The sequence below is a fragment of the Zychaea mexicana genome (assembly GCF_025766255.1).
Source record: "Zychaea mexicana strain RSA 1403 chromosome Unknown BDB00scaffold_89, whole genome shotgun sequence".
Lineage (NCBI taxonomy): Eukaryota > Fungi > Mucoromycota > Mucoromycetes > Mucorales > Lichtheimiaceae > Zychaea > Zychaea mexicana.
Genome location: NW_026516752.1, coordinates 94,765 through 108,046, shown reverse-complemented (window position 1 = coordinate 108,046; position 13,282 = coordinate 94,765). Strand labels below are relative to the sequence as shown.

The 13,282-nt window shown below is 40.8% G+C and overlaps 3 protein-coding genes and 1 non-coding gene across 4 annotated transcripts; 3 read left to right on the top strand and 1 right to left on the bottom strand.

The window, feature by feature from the left end:
* The first annotated feature begins 2,562 nt into the window (after positions 1 to 2,562).
* On the top strand, positions 2,563 to 2,636 carry BDB00DRAFT_t95. The gene has a single exon. It is a non-coding gene; the product is annotated as a tRNA-Asn (tRNA).
* A 1,237-nt stretch (positions 2,637 to 3,873) lies between these two features.
* Positions 3,874 to 5,295, top strand: BDB00DRAFT_791162 (uncharacterized protein; the record flags this gene model as incomplete). Its single annotated transcript, XM_053121019.1, has 3 exons — positions 3,874 to 4,717; positions 5,147 to 5,217; positions 5,242 to 5,295. 3 exons carry the CDS (start codon positions 3,874 to 3,876, stop codon positions 5,293 to 5,295), a joined length of 969 nt encoding a protein of 322 aa, XP_052975635.1.
* A 2,172-nt stretch (positions 5,296 to 7,467) lies between these two features.
* On the top strand, positions 7,468 to 10,417 carry BDB00DRAFT_843484 (uncharacterized protein). The gene is made up of 7 exons (XM_053124965.1): positions 7,468 to 8,029; positions 8,104 to 8,268; positions 8,392 to 8,690; positions 8,843 to 9,095; positions 9,189 to 9,643; positions 9,747 to 9,858; positions 9,964 to 10,417. Exons 1-7 carry the CDS (start codon positions 7,630 to 7,632, stop codon positions 10,098 to 10,100), a joined length of 1,821 nt encoding a protein of 606 aa, XP_052975634.1. The 5' UTR covers positions 7,468 to 7,629; the 3' UTR covers positions 10,101 to 10,417.
* A 1,467-nt stretch (positions 10,418 to 11,884) lies between these two features.
* On the bottom strand, positions 11,885 to 13,089 carry BDB00DRAFT_843481 (calmodulin). The gene is made up of 6 exons (XM_053124964.1): positions 12,969 to 13,089; positions 12,803 to 12,865; positions 12,573 to 12,730; positions 12,275 to 12,393; positions 12,094 to 12,191; positions 11,885 to 12,023 (listed from the first exon to the last, which is right to left on the bottom strand). The coding sequence occupies exons 1-6, from the start codon at positions 12,969 to 12,971 to the stop codon at positions 12,015 to 12,017; spliced, it is 450 nt and encodes a 149-aa protein (XP_052975633.1). The 5' UTR covers positions 12,972 to 13,089; the 3' UTR covers positions 11,885 to 12,014.
* Positions 13,090 to 13,282: the final 193 nt, after the last annotated feature.

The window sequence follows — 13,282 nt, the reverse complement described above, 5'->3', positions numbered from 1 at the left end:
GTACTGTGGAGTTTATAGCACACAATTGGCCTTCTGGAAAATGGGTGGCAAAGCCTAAAGTGTCTAGCTATTTTGTTGGAGGGCAAAAATGACTATGAATGATGCTTGGAATGGGCTACTGTTTGTTGCCTGGTGCAAAAAGTGAAAGAGAATGGATCTCACTTGAATGCCATTATTTGTAACTTTCAGCTACTCCGGACACAGGCATACGCAGCGTGAACAAACGGTCGAGGATGATTTTGGAACGACAAAGGAAATTCCAACTGGGCGAAGTATTTGTAACGCTTGTCGTTACTTCCAACAGGCCTTCCTTACTACATCTTATTTTGATATCGCACAGAAAATGTTACCTCTCTTTCTCTGTCTATCATTTTCTCTCTCCTCTGTCCCTCTGTACTCTTCCATTTTCTCTGCTTTAACTCTACAAATTTAATCGCCAGTCGCAACGTTTTATATATTGAGCGTCGTATCACTCTGTAATCGTTGCATTTGCTCTTCTAGCGCCATCTTCTCACGTCGAGTTTGAGCTCGTAGTTTTTGATTGCGAGGTACGATTGCCTCTGACGAGTCTTGTGTGTCTGGACATGGCTGGAACGAAAGCGGTCAGACATATAACTCTCGATGAAGTTCATGCTATAAAGAGAAAAAATCCGAAAAAGAGCGCGTCCGATGAATATCAAGCATGAAGATACTGAGTTCCTCGTGCAGATGATCCTATCTCCTGTGTGGTCTTCTACCATTATTCGTAACCGACCTATCTTGGTCAGTATCTTCTGTTGTTGTGCATACACTCCACAAACGAGCTTTGGTTGATTTTAGTGGCGGCAGACGATACGCTATGGTAAGTATATACCACTAAGGGTCCAATTGTTTCAAGCTTTAGCATACATTACTAAGCCTATTAGTTGATGCGCTATAGCTTTCGCTTATTTTTAAGAGCTTTCTTCTGTTTAAGCTTCCGGATATTCACAGGGCGAGCATGATCGTTCCTAGACTAACGTAGAAAAAAGGCTCCTATGGCGCAGGTAAAGTAATATAATTTATCGAAAGGAGTAATCAGAAGGTATTTAAGCAGTGTTATTACTAAAAGACTTATAATAAGGTAGCCTTCCAGCTACCAGCTCTTGCATCGAGCTTTTTTATCTTCAGGATTATAAATAGAGCGTCAGTACAATATCTAAAGGCTGTCTATGTACTATGTACTTAACGGCAAAACTACTAAACATGTCTATGCTAAATGTTAAATTATCTGCTTTTTGATTGCTTTACTAGTAACACGGGCCAAACTTAATATACAACGAATTGATTTAAGAGAAATGGTCTTCATAGCACTAACTTCAGCTGGACATTTGCTGTAGTGGCTAGTGGGATTAAAGGGAGCAGACATCTCGACTACTAGAGGTCGCAATCTGACCCGCGGGTTAAGGATGGGTCAACGGGTTGGATCGATGCTTTTCTGACCTATGGGTCAACCCATTTAACCCTTGACCCAACCTGTTGTTACCTATGTATATATATAATATGTTTGAGGTACTTATATTCAAGTCGTCAATCTTCTTGTTGGGAAGCATCATTATATTATAGGATGTAGTTGTCAATATGTCTGCTAACTGCTATAGAACTATAACATAAAATGTACTTATATTCTTTTGATTATGGGATTATATTTTATATTCAAGAGTAATGGATAAGTAAGCTACAAGAAATATATGTAAAAGGAGTAAAGAAGCAGCAATAGTACAATAAGAACAGACAATAGAGGGTGGCAGTAAGAGACGAGATTTGACAAAAGATTGAAAAGGAATTGAGAAAAAAAAATGAAGGAACAAGGAAGAAGTAATAGGAAAAGGGAAAGGAAAAGGATTAGGGCATATGGGGAAGTCGATTTTCAACTACACTTTAACCATTATGCTTTCTTTAATACATATATATGAGCCCAAGTGAATTCTTCTTTTGTGATGGCACAAAGCCCTTTAGTTTTAAGAATAATCACACAAAACGCAGATGTTGCTAGCACTGCTAGGAATATGCGTGCCATCATTTTGGAGAGCTCTGTATATATAGAGTTTTGCACTTCCAGGACTCAACAAGTTCAGGTTGATTGACACTTCCTTCATTACCATATCGAAATCAGTCTTAACCCATCAACCTGAGTTCTGACCTGTTGGGTTGGATAGGTCGGGTCAGGTCAGTGTTTTCTTGACCCACAGGTCAACAGGTCAGACCCTTGACCTAACCCAACCCATCTAATTACGACCCCTAATCTCAACACTTTGGGAATGATAAGCTTGAGGCTTTATAGCTTTAAAGTAATGGCATATAAACCTATCCTACTCTAAGTTAGTAGAGTATTACTATATTTCTAGTAGCTTTACTGGCTTGCTATATTACTCCCCCTCCTCATTCTCCTCCTTAGCTCATATTGATATCATTATCATCATCATCGTCGATTGATGACAACAATACATGTATGATGGTATGACGACGACGACGATATGGCGGCGTGCGATCTAATACACTGTAAATTCCGTATTGTTTTTGTTTTGAAAGGGCACAACAAGAGCTCTTATGGCGCAATTGGCTAGCGCGTCTGACTGTTAATCAGGAGGTTGGTGGTTCGAGCCCACCTAGGAGCGATTCTTCGAATCTGATAGGATTCGAGGAGAATCTTTTTGGTTTTCAAAGATTTTTGTTTTTTAGGTCATGTAACGTCTTACTTACATCTCATACTTTTCCTTCGTAGATTACTTTTTCATGCTTCGGTGTACTGGCACTTCTTTATTTTTTGTCATGGCCTTTCGTATTATCCATAATTTTTCCTTATAGCAAATATATATACTTCAATGATATGATGATGTAGTCTATCTACATTTATTTGCTGTGCATATATCCACCAAAAAAGATATATAACGGTGTCATATTAAGTCACTTTTTGGCAGTCCACTACATTAAGTATCATCAAATAATAGCCACAGAAGGAAGAACTATGAACAAAAGAGGCACAAAAGATCTAAATTGACATAAAAATACTACATGTGATGAGCTGATGACGAGGAGGTTGCTTATATGTTTTGTCTAAGCTACTATAGTAGTAGTGATAAACCATCAGACAATTTAATCTAAATATACAAATCATATTGTCCAAGAAAAAAAATGTGCAGCCAACTCTCATCAACATCTCCTCTTCTAAACAGTTTCAGCGTAGAATTTTATACATATTTTAGCATCGTCTTCAGTCAACTGTGGGCAGTGCGCGTTTCCATACAAGCACTTTAGACATATTTAAGGGTTGACTTCGTATTGTTTATGATCCAATGATGTAATGGGCGGCTACGTGATAAAGAGGATTTTGAGCACCACACATAAACAACTGGTTCCTAATAAAAGACATAAAGTGACCTAATGTAATGTGACAAAAGAAGCGTCGTCCAATAATTTAGTAGCAGTATGATACAGTCTATACTACAAACGTATAGCATGTACATTAAATGATATGTACTACTTGCAGTGAAATATTTCTATTTACTGATGCACCAAATATCATTATCATATCCTAATGTTCAGTCACTTTTGACAGGATCTCGGTCAGATTCCATGGCAGTCTGTAGCACTCAGCTTTCAATTGAATCATTTTGAACCGTTCGAGTACCATAAGGCAAAGGCATCAACGAGCTGCTTACTCATTGAGTAAAGGATCAATATGTCGGCACTGCCCTTGCCAAAAGTGTTTGGTCGCACTCACCATAACTGTCTGGGCTTACAATTTTTCAGACAGCATCGCATTTTGGTCGTACGCATACCTGATTCTTTTGAACCAGAAGCTATTTCTCTTCTTGCACGACTGCTCCTCTGATCGCGACAATGTCAACCGCAATGGCAAGGCGAACTGCAATCCGTCAATCGATCGTTGCACATGGTGATGCTTACGCTCGTATAGCAGTAGCCGAGCTGGACTTTACTGCTATCCAAACTGCATTTGACCAGGGACGAACGGCCTATGCATCACTAAACTACAGTCAAGCAGTTGAATCATACACACAAGCTTTGGATGCACTGTATACCAATCTTACCTCCATTCTACTGCATCGTGCAGCAGCCTATGAAATGCAGCACATTTACGAGCGCGTACTTGACGACTGCGACCGTGCCGATGGCTACCAGAGTCGCAGCAGTAGCAGTGGCACACCAGACGTATATTTCTTCAGAGCTAATGCACACGTCTTGCAAGGCGATCTGAAACAAGGAGCGCTGGTGTACAGAAAAGGATTCGAAACATTTCCTGCATGTACTGAGCTTGGTAAAAAGTTCAACCAATTGATGGCGGAAATGGAAACGCGTAACAAGTGGTTGACATTCGTTTTGCCGTACGAAATAATTGCCAAGATCTTGTCTATGCTGACCATGAAGGAGCGTATCCGGTTCGCGTCTACTTGCCGCTTTTGGAATGAATTTATAATGCGAGAATGGCATGGAATGTGGCAGACTATCGATACGACCAAGCGAGACAATATGCCTCGATGCTCTTCAACCATACCGTCATTTATACGAGCGATCCAGCCCCAACAAGTCAGAAACCTGGTGCTTGATATGAACGACAGCCTTGACGAGGTAGAGGAGTATGAAAGCGAGGAAGACAAGGAGGTAACAGTTTACTACCGATCCAAACTTATACTTGAAGCGATGTTGCAAGGGAGATGGAGCAAATTGGAGTCATTGGGTAAGCAATTATTACATTGTAGCTGAATACTATCTGGAAGACCATGATTTGTGGATATTTATGAGAGTCGTGTTATATTTATAAAGAAATTAGAGACCCTCCCAGATCAAAGATGTGCAGCATTCTTTATAATAACGCAAAGACTCTCAAAAGGTTACAGTTGAATACCATCCTCAGTAGCAGTGACTTTGATGAAGAAGTGATAGCCGACGCTGTACGGATGTGTCCCAATATCCAGTCCATTACTAGCAGCGCAAGATATCCACAGTTTACGCCAACCAAAAGAACTATTGCAACAACATTGCCACCATCCTCTCTATACCTAACAGAGCTTTGTTTGGATTTTAAAGTACCCGACGAAACGCTAACACGGACCCTTCAAAGCGCACCACATTTGAACTCGCTTGCACTTGGTCAAATGCATTATAGTTGCTCAAAAGCTCTACGTCTTGCTGAAGACCATTGTCCCCATCTTCGCAAGCTCTGCTACGACCCACCGGGTAAAAACATGGACAGATATATAGCGACTTATTCACAACGACCACAAACTACATCAACTGATAGACTTCAAGTCTTGAGCATCGACGTCGACGGGCAGCGTTACGATGATAACGACCAAGTACTAAAACGTATTTTTCAAAAGCGACACAACACGCTTGAAACACTCAGCCTTTGCTTCCGACACTTGAATGGCTTTTCCAATGATACTCACAAGGCACTAGCTACATTCGCTGCCCTTGGCGCGCCTCGACTTTTGTCGCTTACTATCCATATAAACGACTGGAGTCAACATTTCTACTCTCAAGAGATGGCACAGCTCCTAGCCTCGTGCCCGCTTATTAATCACGCTGATATATCTGGAAAATTTGATATTTGGAGTGATGATGTGTTTAAGGCACTTGGAAACCTTGACCAGTTGCGTACACTGTCCATCAACTTATGTGACACCGACCGATTTACAAATGCAAGGATTCCAATAAGATCCGGGACAAGGGGATATGTATCTCTTTTTGGCATCGACGCTCTGTTCAACGGTCCCGCAGCATCTAGCCTTACAAGTCTATCAGTCTCCTTCGACATTTCAATCAGTGATTCAACAGCAACTGTAGTGAGATCTAACAATACATATTACTATGACGACGGAGTTGATTTTGTCGACTATGATGATTTCCTGCCACGTATTGCAAGGCAAATTGCAGCCCACAAAAACATCACTAAACTCAACCTTGCTCGATTCAACACTAAGATCGTCAACTCTCGAGTGCTGGTGGATATTATGGAGGCTCTTTGTGATTCGCACTTACAATATCTGGAAATCCGGACCAAATGCAAGATTGGCGGAGAGCAGCTGAAAGCGCTCGCATCGTTAGTCAGCATGGTACATCTCAAAATTCATGACAGCAACGCGATGTTCTCAAAGCCAAAGCTATATCGGCTCTTTGAGGAGCATCGAGGCAAACTCCCATTTACAGTGCACATCGAGCGCAACGGAAGATACAATTATTTACATGGTTGCAAACAATATTCCGGAAACAGCAACGACAACAGCAGCAGCAGCAAGGATCAGCTGCTAAGCGAAAAATACAACATTGTCGGTGGAAGATCGAGATATATCTTTGGACAGAGAGAAGACAAAAATGACGCTGTATATCACTCTACGGATGAAGACGACAGTGATACTGAGGATGATTATTTTTTGATGAATCTATAAGCGACTATTCACCATCATCATTTTCTTCTCATGCCTAAAATTAGACTCCATCTGTGGATGAAATCCATAAGCATATATATACAGATCTCTCTAATGTAGAGCAATAAACCAGAATAATTAACTAGAAGCCCCTTTGCTCCATTCCCAACATAGCTTGTCGATTCATTCTAGTATTTTCAGAGACCCAGAATATAGCAGCTTTCCCAGATTATAAGACAAGATGATAGAAACCTTAGAGACAAGTATCGGTGTTAATATTATTGGGCTCTCTGCTTGAGAGGGGGTAGCAAAAGGTAAAACTTGGTAGCTGCTTTGACTTCGGGAGCAATCAACTTCGCCGAGGATCACCAGTACAAAGTATCAAAAAGTTGAATAAGTCCATTCACAAAACTGTATGTTTCTTTTGGTATACAGTTATTCGTCAGTGATCAGTTAAAAAGCGCTCGTTACCAACACTTGATGTATAAAGACCAGCTACTGGGCGCTTGAATCGTGTATTTGTTTCACTTGCCAATAAATAACTTTACTGGGGGGTTCAAAGCTCACTATGATGGTATGATGCAGAGAGTAGCGATAAATAAGGGTACGCTCGGGTGACATAACAGCTAAAGTATCGGCAGCAACAAGCCTAGTGCTAAACCTTAAATGGAGCAAGCTGTGCGCTATAAATCCCACGGTTTAGCGAGTATGTCCATTTCAGCAGATAACAGTATCTAGTAGCTAGCAACAGCATAACGGAGTAGCCACAACTTGTTATCGCTAAGCTTGCTAGACATGTATTAAGCGGTAATATTGATGATTATCCAAACAAGTACAGTTTTATTGACGAAAACGGAGGTGTCTGCCAAAAGATAAAGAAAATAACGTTTGAAGATAGACAGCCACTTAGGGATGTCAGTGGTTGCTGTGCGAAGAGCGTAGCTATAGCTGCTACTCGCTCAATCAAAGGATCGCAGTGGTTATCGTACTAGCAGGACAGGATCAGGTTTTGTAAACACAGAGTGATAGAAGTCTTTACCTCAGAACATCGGCCTTCGATTGCGGGCATGAATTCAAATCGAATCGGAGCAGTTTATTGGGGATGAACTCAAAAAGTCGACACGCGTGATACGGCGCTTTCCTGCAGATTACCCTTTTTTTTCTCAACAACTTTTTTATTCTTTTTCTTTCATACTTCTTTTATCAGAGCTCTCTATTGACTATGCCTTTCACTAGCGTCACACGCAGTCACGGTCTCAGCATCAATAGTCCCAGCAGCAATACTAGTGCTTCTTCTTCGTCTTCTTCTCGCAATGTGCTTCCGTTACATCTGTTACAAAGTGCCAAACGACGGTGCACAGCGATTCCCGTCAGTCCTACACACTTACCAGTTTATCTACAGAACACACTCTATGCTTCCTTGGTACGAGAGCAGCAGCAACAGCAACAGCAACAACAACAGCAGCGTCAGATGCAAAGGCGACGCGCTATAACAGAAGATACTGCAATAATGGCGCACGAACGAAAATTACCAGATCTATGTTTGCCATCCATATGGAATCGTCATGATAAGTCACGCCATCTTGAGGTAGAGAATGGTGGACTTGACCTCGTCTACACTGGTAAAAGCAGCATATACTTTCTCTCTCGTCTTTAATCTACTCAGTTTGCTAATATTAAAACTGGGCTAAAAAAGGTCCCGGAAAAACCGAAACACACGCAGCTTCGGTTCGTAGCAACTTCCCGATAAGACGTCAATGTGGTGTCTACTATTATGAAATAAAAGTGCTATCTAAAGGCGAAGACGGATTCATTGGTATTGGCTTTTGCTCTGGAAAGAACGGATTAGATCGATTACCAGGTACAGTGCTTTCTAAGTGAGCTTGAGAACATTAATAGGGATGGAAAGAAGAGAAGGGTAGTGGGGGTGATTTCTATAAAGTTCGAGAAAAAACAAACCGAGTTGTACTGATACATCTAAAAGGATGGGATAACGACTCATGGGGATATCATGGAGATGATGGTCACTCCTTTGAAGAGTCTGGCACAGGAAAGACATATGGGCCAAGGTTTACGACAGGCGATGTGATCGGATGCGGAATCAACATGGCAGATAAAACAGCATTTTATACCAAAAATGGTACTTATTTGGGTATCGCATTCCGCTCGCTCAAAACGTCAATGCATTTATACCCTTGCGTTGGCTTACGGACTCCCGGGGAGCATGTCACAGTTAACTTTGGACAGGACCCATTTGTATTTGATATTGTTCACTATGTCAAGGTGAGTAAGAACTGGATAGAGAAAATGGAAAGGGGAAATTGCACTGGGTTCGTAGCAGACAAATGTAAAAGATATATAGTTTAAGATGGTGAGATATTGATAAATGGCCTTTTGCTAAGCCTTTTCTCCTTGTTTGACATATTTGTTTGTAGGAGCAAAAACGCGAAATATATCAAAACCTAAAAGAACGAGAGGAGCTGGGGGAAGACATGGGAAGCACGTTTGATGCAGGGGAAACCATGGATCGCCTTGTTATGTCCTACTTGGTGTACCAGGGATACATGGGCACCGCCAAAGCCGCATTAAACAACATCAAACATGCTTCCGGACGGACACTTGAATTGTCCCACAGCGGAACAGCCAAAGCGGACGATAAAGAGGAGGAGGATATGTTCAAACGGCAAAGTAGGTTTTTTATTCTTTTTCATTAGCGGGTTGCTTTATCCGGCATAATGCTACATTATATTCATCAAAAACAACAATAATTTTTATGACAAGGTATCCGCAAGGCCATATTGCACGGTGATATTGATAAGGCCATTGAACTTGCACAAACCTACTTCCCAGAATGCATGGATAGAGAAAATCCCGTTGCGCACGATATCATGTTTGAGTTGAAGACACAGAAATTTGTTGAAATGGTCTGTGAGTACAGTCAACAAGTCTGTGAGCAGCAGCAGCTGCGGTCTCCATCATTAAGCGGCAGCAGTGATGACGATCAAATGGATATTGATCAGCAAGAATCAACGCGGAAAAAAAGGGGTCGACAGAGTAACACCAGCAGTAGCAGTCCCTACAACAGAAGGAATAATGGCTTTACGGATAGTGGGCTTGTGCTATCTGATGAGGGAGCAACGAATGACCGCGTTTTGAAGAAAATCATGGATTATGGCCAAGAACTCAGATACGAATATCGTCATAACTCTAGTCCCGAAGTAGAATCAAGGTTAAGGGTAAGTTTTTTTTTTCTATCAAGGGCAGTGGACGGCAGTGGATGATTTTATTACTCTGACTTGGCATGTGCTCTTCCATTTCTTTGTTTTTCTTTATTGGCAGGAGATATTCTCACTCCTTGCGTACTCAAATCCTTCTGCGGGTAGAATGGCGTACTTGGTGGATATATCTAAACGAGAACAATTGGCCACGAAACTCAATTCGGTGATGCTAAGTAAGCGAATTTTTTCTTCCCGTGGGATGTTCGAGAAAGAGGTAGTACAAGAGAGGATTGAGTAATAAGAGGAGTACATAACCATTTTCTCTTTTCATTGAATAGCGTTACAGCATCGTCCAGAAGAACCCCCGTTGGAAAGGATTTACAGACAAGCTGTTGTTACAAATCGGCAGTTGGCGTTGATGGGTCATGGCAAATCCCTTTTATTACCAGATTTGAAAGATCCTCAGTGGTTATAGAGCAATGAGACTCCATTTAAATGAGAACTGAAGTGTATCGTACAGGGTTGTGGCTTTTAAGAGGGAAGAAAGGAAGCAAAAGGAAGAACAGTGGACCACTTCACCGAATATATCACCAATCTATCAACCAACTACTCGTTTTTTAATCAGAGACGGGTGCTATTCTTAATCCATAATTTGGCCTGGCGATTACGCAAAAATGAGGAATAATATCGATCATTGTACAGCTAGTTATTATCGCTCCACTTACACTTAGTCACTTGGAAATTGTATATAATTAAATAAAATATATAAGCTGATCCAATCATTGATTGTATGACAATTTTTTCCCCTGATCTTTATAGAACTGCTGCTGGTTTCAATGTTATTGCACCCTCACTCAACTTATTTGTTGAGCTGCGATGGTGATGGTAATCGTCAGTCGTTTATGTGGCAACCAACAGTAAGCAACGCACAACAACATAGCCAACGCCAACGGCATAGTTAATGTTTCTTGATCTACGCTTAAACTGCATTGACGAGGAGGTGACCTACTGCTGACTAGTACTCCGGAATGTCAGCAACCAGCGAAATCTAAAAGGGATTGAGAATGTGTAAGCCATTTATTGAGGCTACTCTGTGAGCTGTATAGACAGCAGACGATCGACCAGCATAGTCACTTTTATTTGATTCGACCTCAAAGTAGTACGCTAGAGCGATCAATGACCAGAAGATGGACTTATGTATTAACACGAAAGACACGTATTACAAATAAACATAATTGTCAATAAAATCTTGTTTATTGTGGTACACGGAGCTTAGTTCAACTGTTTCAAATAAGACGATCAAGAAGAGGACAGGATGACAACCTGTCAATATTTGCTAGTACAAATCTGTGTTACTTGGGGAAGTAAGAACAAAAAGGTAGGTCGCGTTTAGTAATTGACCAACACCTACATCCTGGTCGCTGTATTAAGCCTGGATTTATATTTTTTGAACGAGGAGGTGAGCTTGATGAATGGACGCGAGGTGATGCGAGGAGTAGGAAAAACTTTTCGCTTTTCCACCTGCTTCTTGGCAAATATTAAGCCCCATGTATATAGCACGTTCTAGATTATGATTCTGCTGCATGACGTATCAATTATTCTGCATAAAATAATACCACTTGGCTAGAGTATTCTTCTCTAAACCAACAACAGCAAGAGCTGATTATAATAAATAATCACAGGGTTTGGTTACGGTCGTGCTTTGCATTGAAACAAGTAAAAAAAAATAGATAGCAAAATGCAATATTATGAGTTGAGCTGCCCATATCATACTCTGCATATTACAGGGGTAGAGAAGAAGGGTTAATGTCCGCAGAAGAAACTAGACAGGAATAGTAAAGTTCTACTAATTATTGCATCTGCTTCTTTGCTTACGATACACCGGTACGACCTTACAATGTGGTCTTGGGGTCATGGTACCTTTCTCCGCCTCCCTATTGCCCGTAGTAACAGCAACTTGGTATTTTTCGCGAGATGAGTTTACTGACTTGCTGCTACTTGTGTATATAACATACAAATAGATTACTCTTGTAGCGTGATATTCGCTCTTTCGTATGTAATGTGGTAGGCAGTTAGAGAAAGCAGCACAAACAACAATGTACACCGGCCATATTTGAAAAAAGCCAACAGTGACCCCAGAAACTTTTTCTCAGCGCCTAATGACGCGCTAGATCTCAGACCAAATAATCATGACCCCAGCTCATCTACTCCTTTAAACCTTTTAAAAATGCACGGTGGCTGGTAGTATATGCAGTAAAACTGCTGCTGCTGCTGCTGCTGCTGCTGCAATTCTTGGCTTCTTTATAAGCTTTTCGCTTCTTATTTGTGGAAAGAGTTTTCAAAACAATATGAAGTATATTGTATTACATGAAGGTGGCAAAAGCTTGATTTAGGGACCCTATTATGTTACTTTTCAGGTTAGTAAACTCTGACGCTGTGTAGTAGCATAACTAAAGAATAATACTTACCAGCATTTTAACAAACTCTTCGTAGTTGATGACACCGTCTTGATTTAGGTCTGCCTCTTCCAACATACGCTCCAACTCATCTTCTGACGTATTCTCACCTATTGAAAGGGTTATATCAAGTGTCAGAGACTCGCTTAGTAGTATGATAGGAATTAAGGATGTTCATCGGAGTAAAGCTTACCCAAGCTATTCATGACTTCTCGCAACTCGCTGGCCGAGATGGTGCCGTCATTGTCTTTATCAAACACCTTGAACGTCTCCATCAGTTCCTTTTGTATATCCGCCTTATTTTCTTTTGACCTAGTTTTCCACCCCACCGTTTGTATATGCGTGCGTATTATTGTTGGTTTAAGGTGGTTCAACCCCGCCACAGAAAAATAACCCAGTGAATGATAATGTCATGTGGTATGTCAGTAATTTTTTTAATACGCGTGTACACGTAGAAATGATATGATGAAAGTGATAACAAAAAGCTTTACCTATTGAATATACTTAGAAACTCGTTGAAATCAATCGAGCCACTGCCGTCGGCATCAAGCTCTCGAATCATGCTCTTGACCTCAGTGTCATTAACTACCATATTCAAGGATCTCATGACTCCACCAAGTTCTTTGGCATCGATCGTTCCGTTACCATCCTTGTTTTTTGTATGATTATTTTGGTTCATGCTTTTTGAAAACTAAAAACTGCTCCATCTCTTTTTTCTTACCCTGTCAAACTGATCAAAGGATGCCTTGCATTCTTCAATTTCTTCTTGTGACAATTGATCAGCCTATATGAGGAGTTTTTGGGGATAAAATTGAGCGTGAATATGTACACTGTATGTCGTTATAGAGTTTTTTTTTGGTTATAGAGCAATAGCACAGGATCTTTACCATGCTTAACTTGAAAGGAAAAAGACACGGATATAGGGCGTGAATATATACGCAAAGATTTGAGAGAAAAAAAAAAGGAGTAAAGAGAGAGAGAGAGAGAGAGAGAGAGAGGAGAAAAAAGCTATGCTTACGTATTATAGCAGATAGGTTGTTTGTTTATGTTTATATATGGTTTTTATTTGTGACACTGTTCATCATCCGAGCCATTATAGCATGAAGAGGTGGCGGAAGACGGACATGACGTTTCAAACATGACATTATTTTGCTGATGAACAAGACAGCCAGGACAAGTGCAATTGTCACCACAGTAGCAT

Excerpts from the sequence above, each read along its gene's own strand:
- BDB00DRAFT_843484 (XM_053124965.1), top strand. The coding sequence starts at position 7,630 with ATGCCTTTCACTAGCGTCACACGCAGTCACGGTCTCAGCATCAATAGT. Across the intron at positions 9,096-9,188 it reads GGATATGTTCAAACGGCAAA|GTATCCGCAAGGCCATATTG; the intron begins GTAGGTTTTTTA and ends TTTTATGACAAG. Across the intron at positions 9,859-9,963 it reads ACTCAATTCGGTGATGCTAA|CGTTACAGCATCGTCCAGAA; the intron begins GTAAGCGAATTT and ends TTCATTGAATAG.
- BDB00DRAFT_843481 (XM_053124964.1), bottom strand. Across the intron at positions 12,731-12,802 it reads CCTTTGATCAGTTTGACAGG|GATGGTAACGGAACGATCGA; the intron begins GTAAGAAAAAAG and ends ACAAAAAACAAG. Across the intron at positions 12,192-12,274 it reads AGAAGTCATGAATAGCTTGG|GTGAGAATACGTCAGAAGAT; the intron begins GTAAGCTTTACT and ends CCCTTTCAATAG.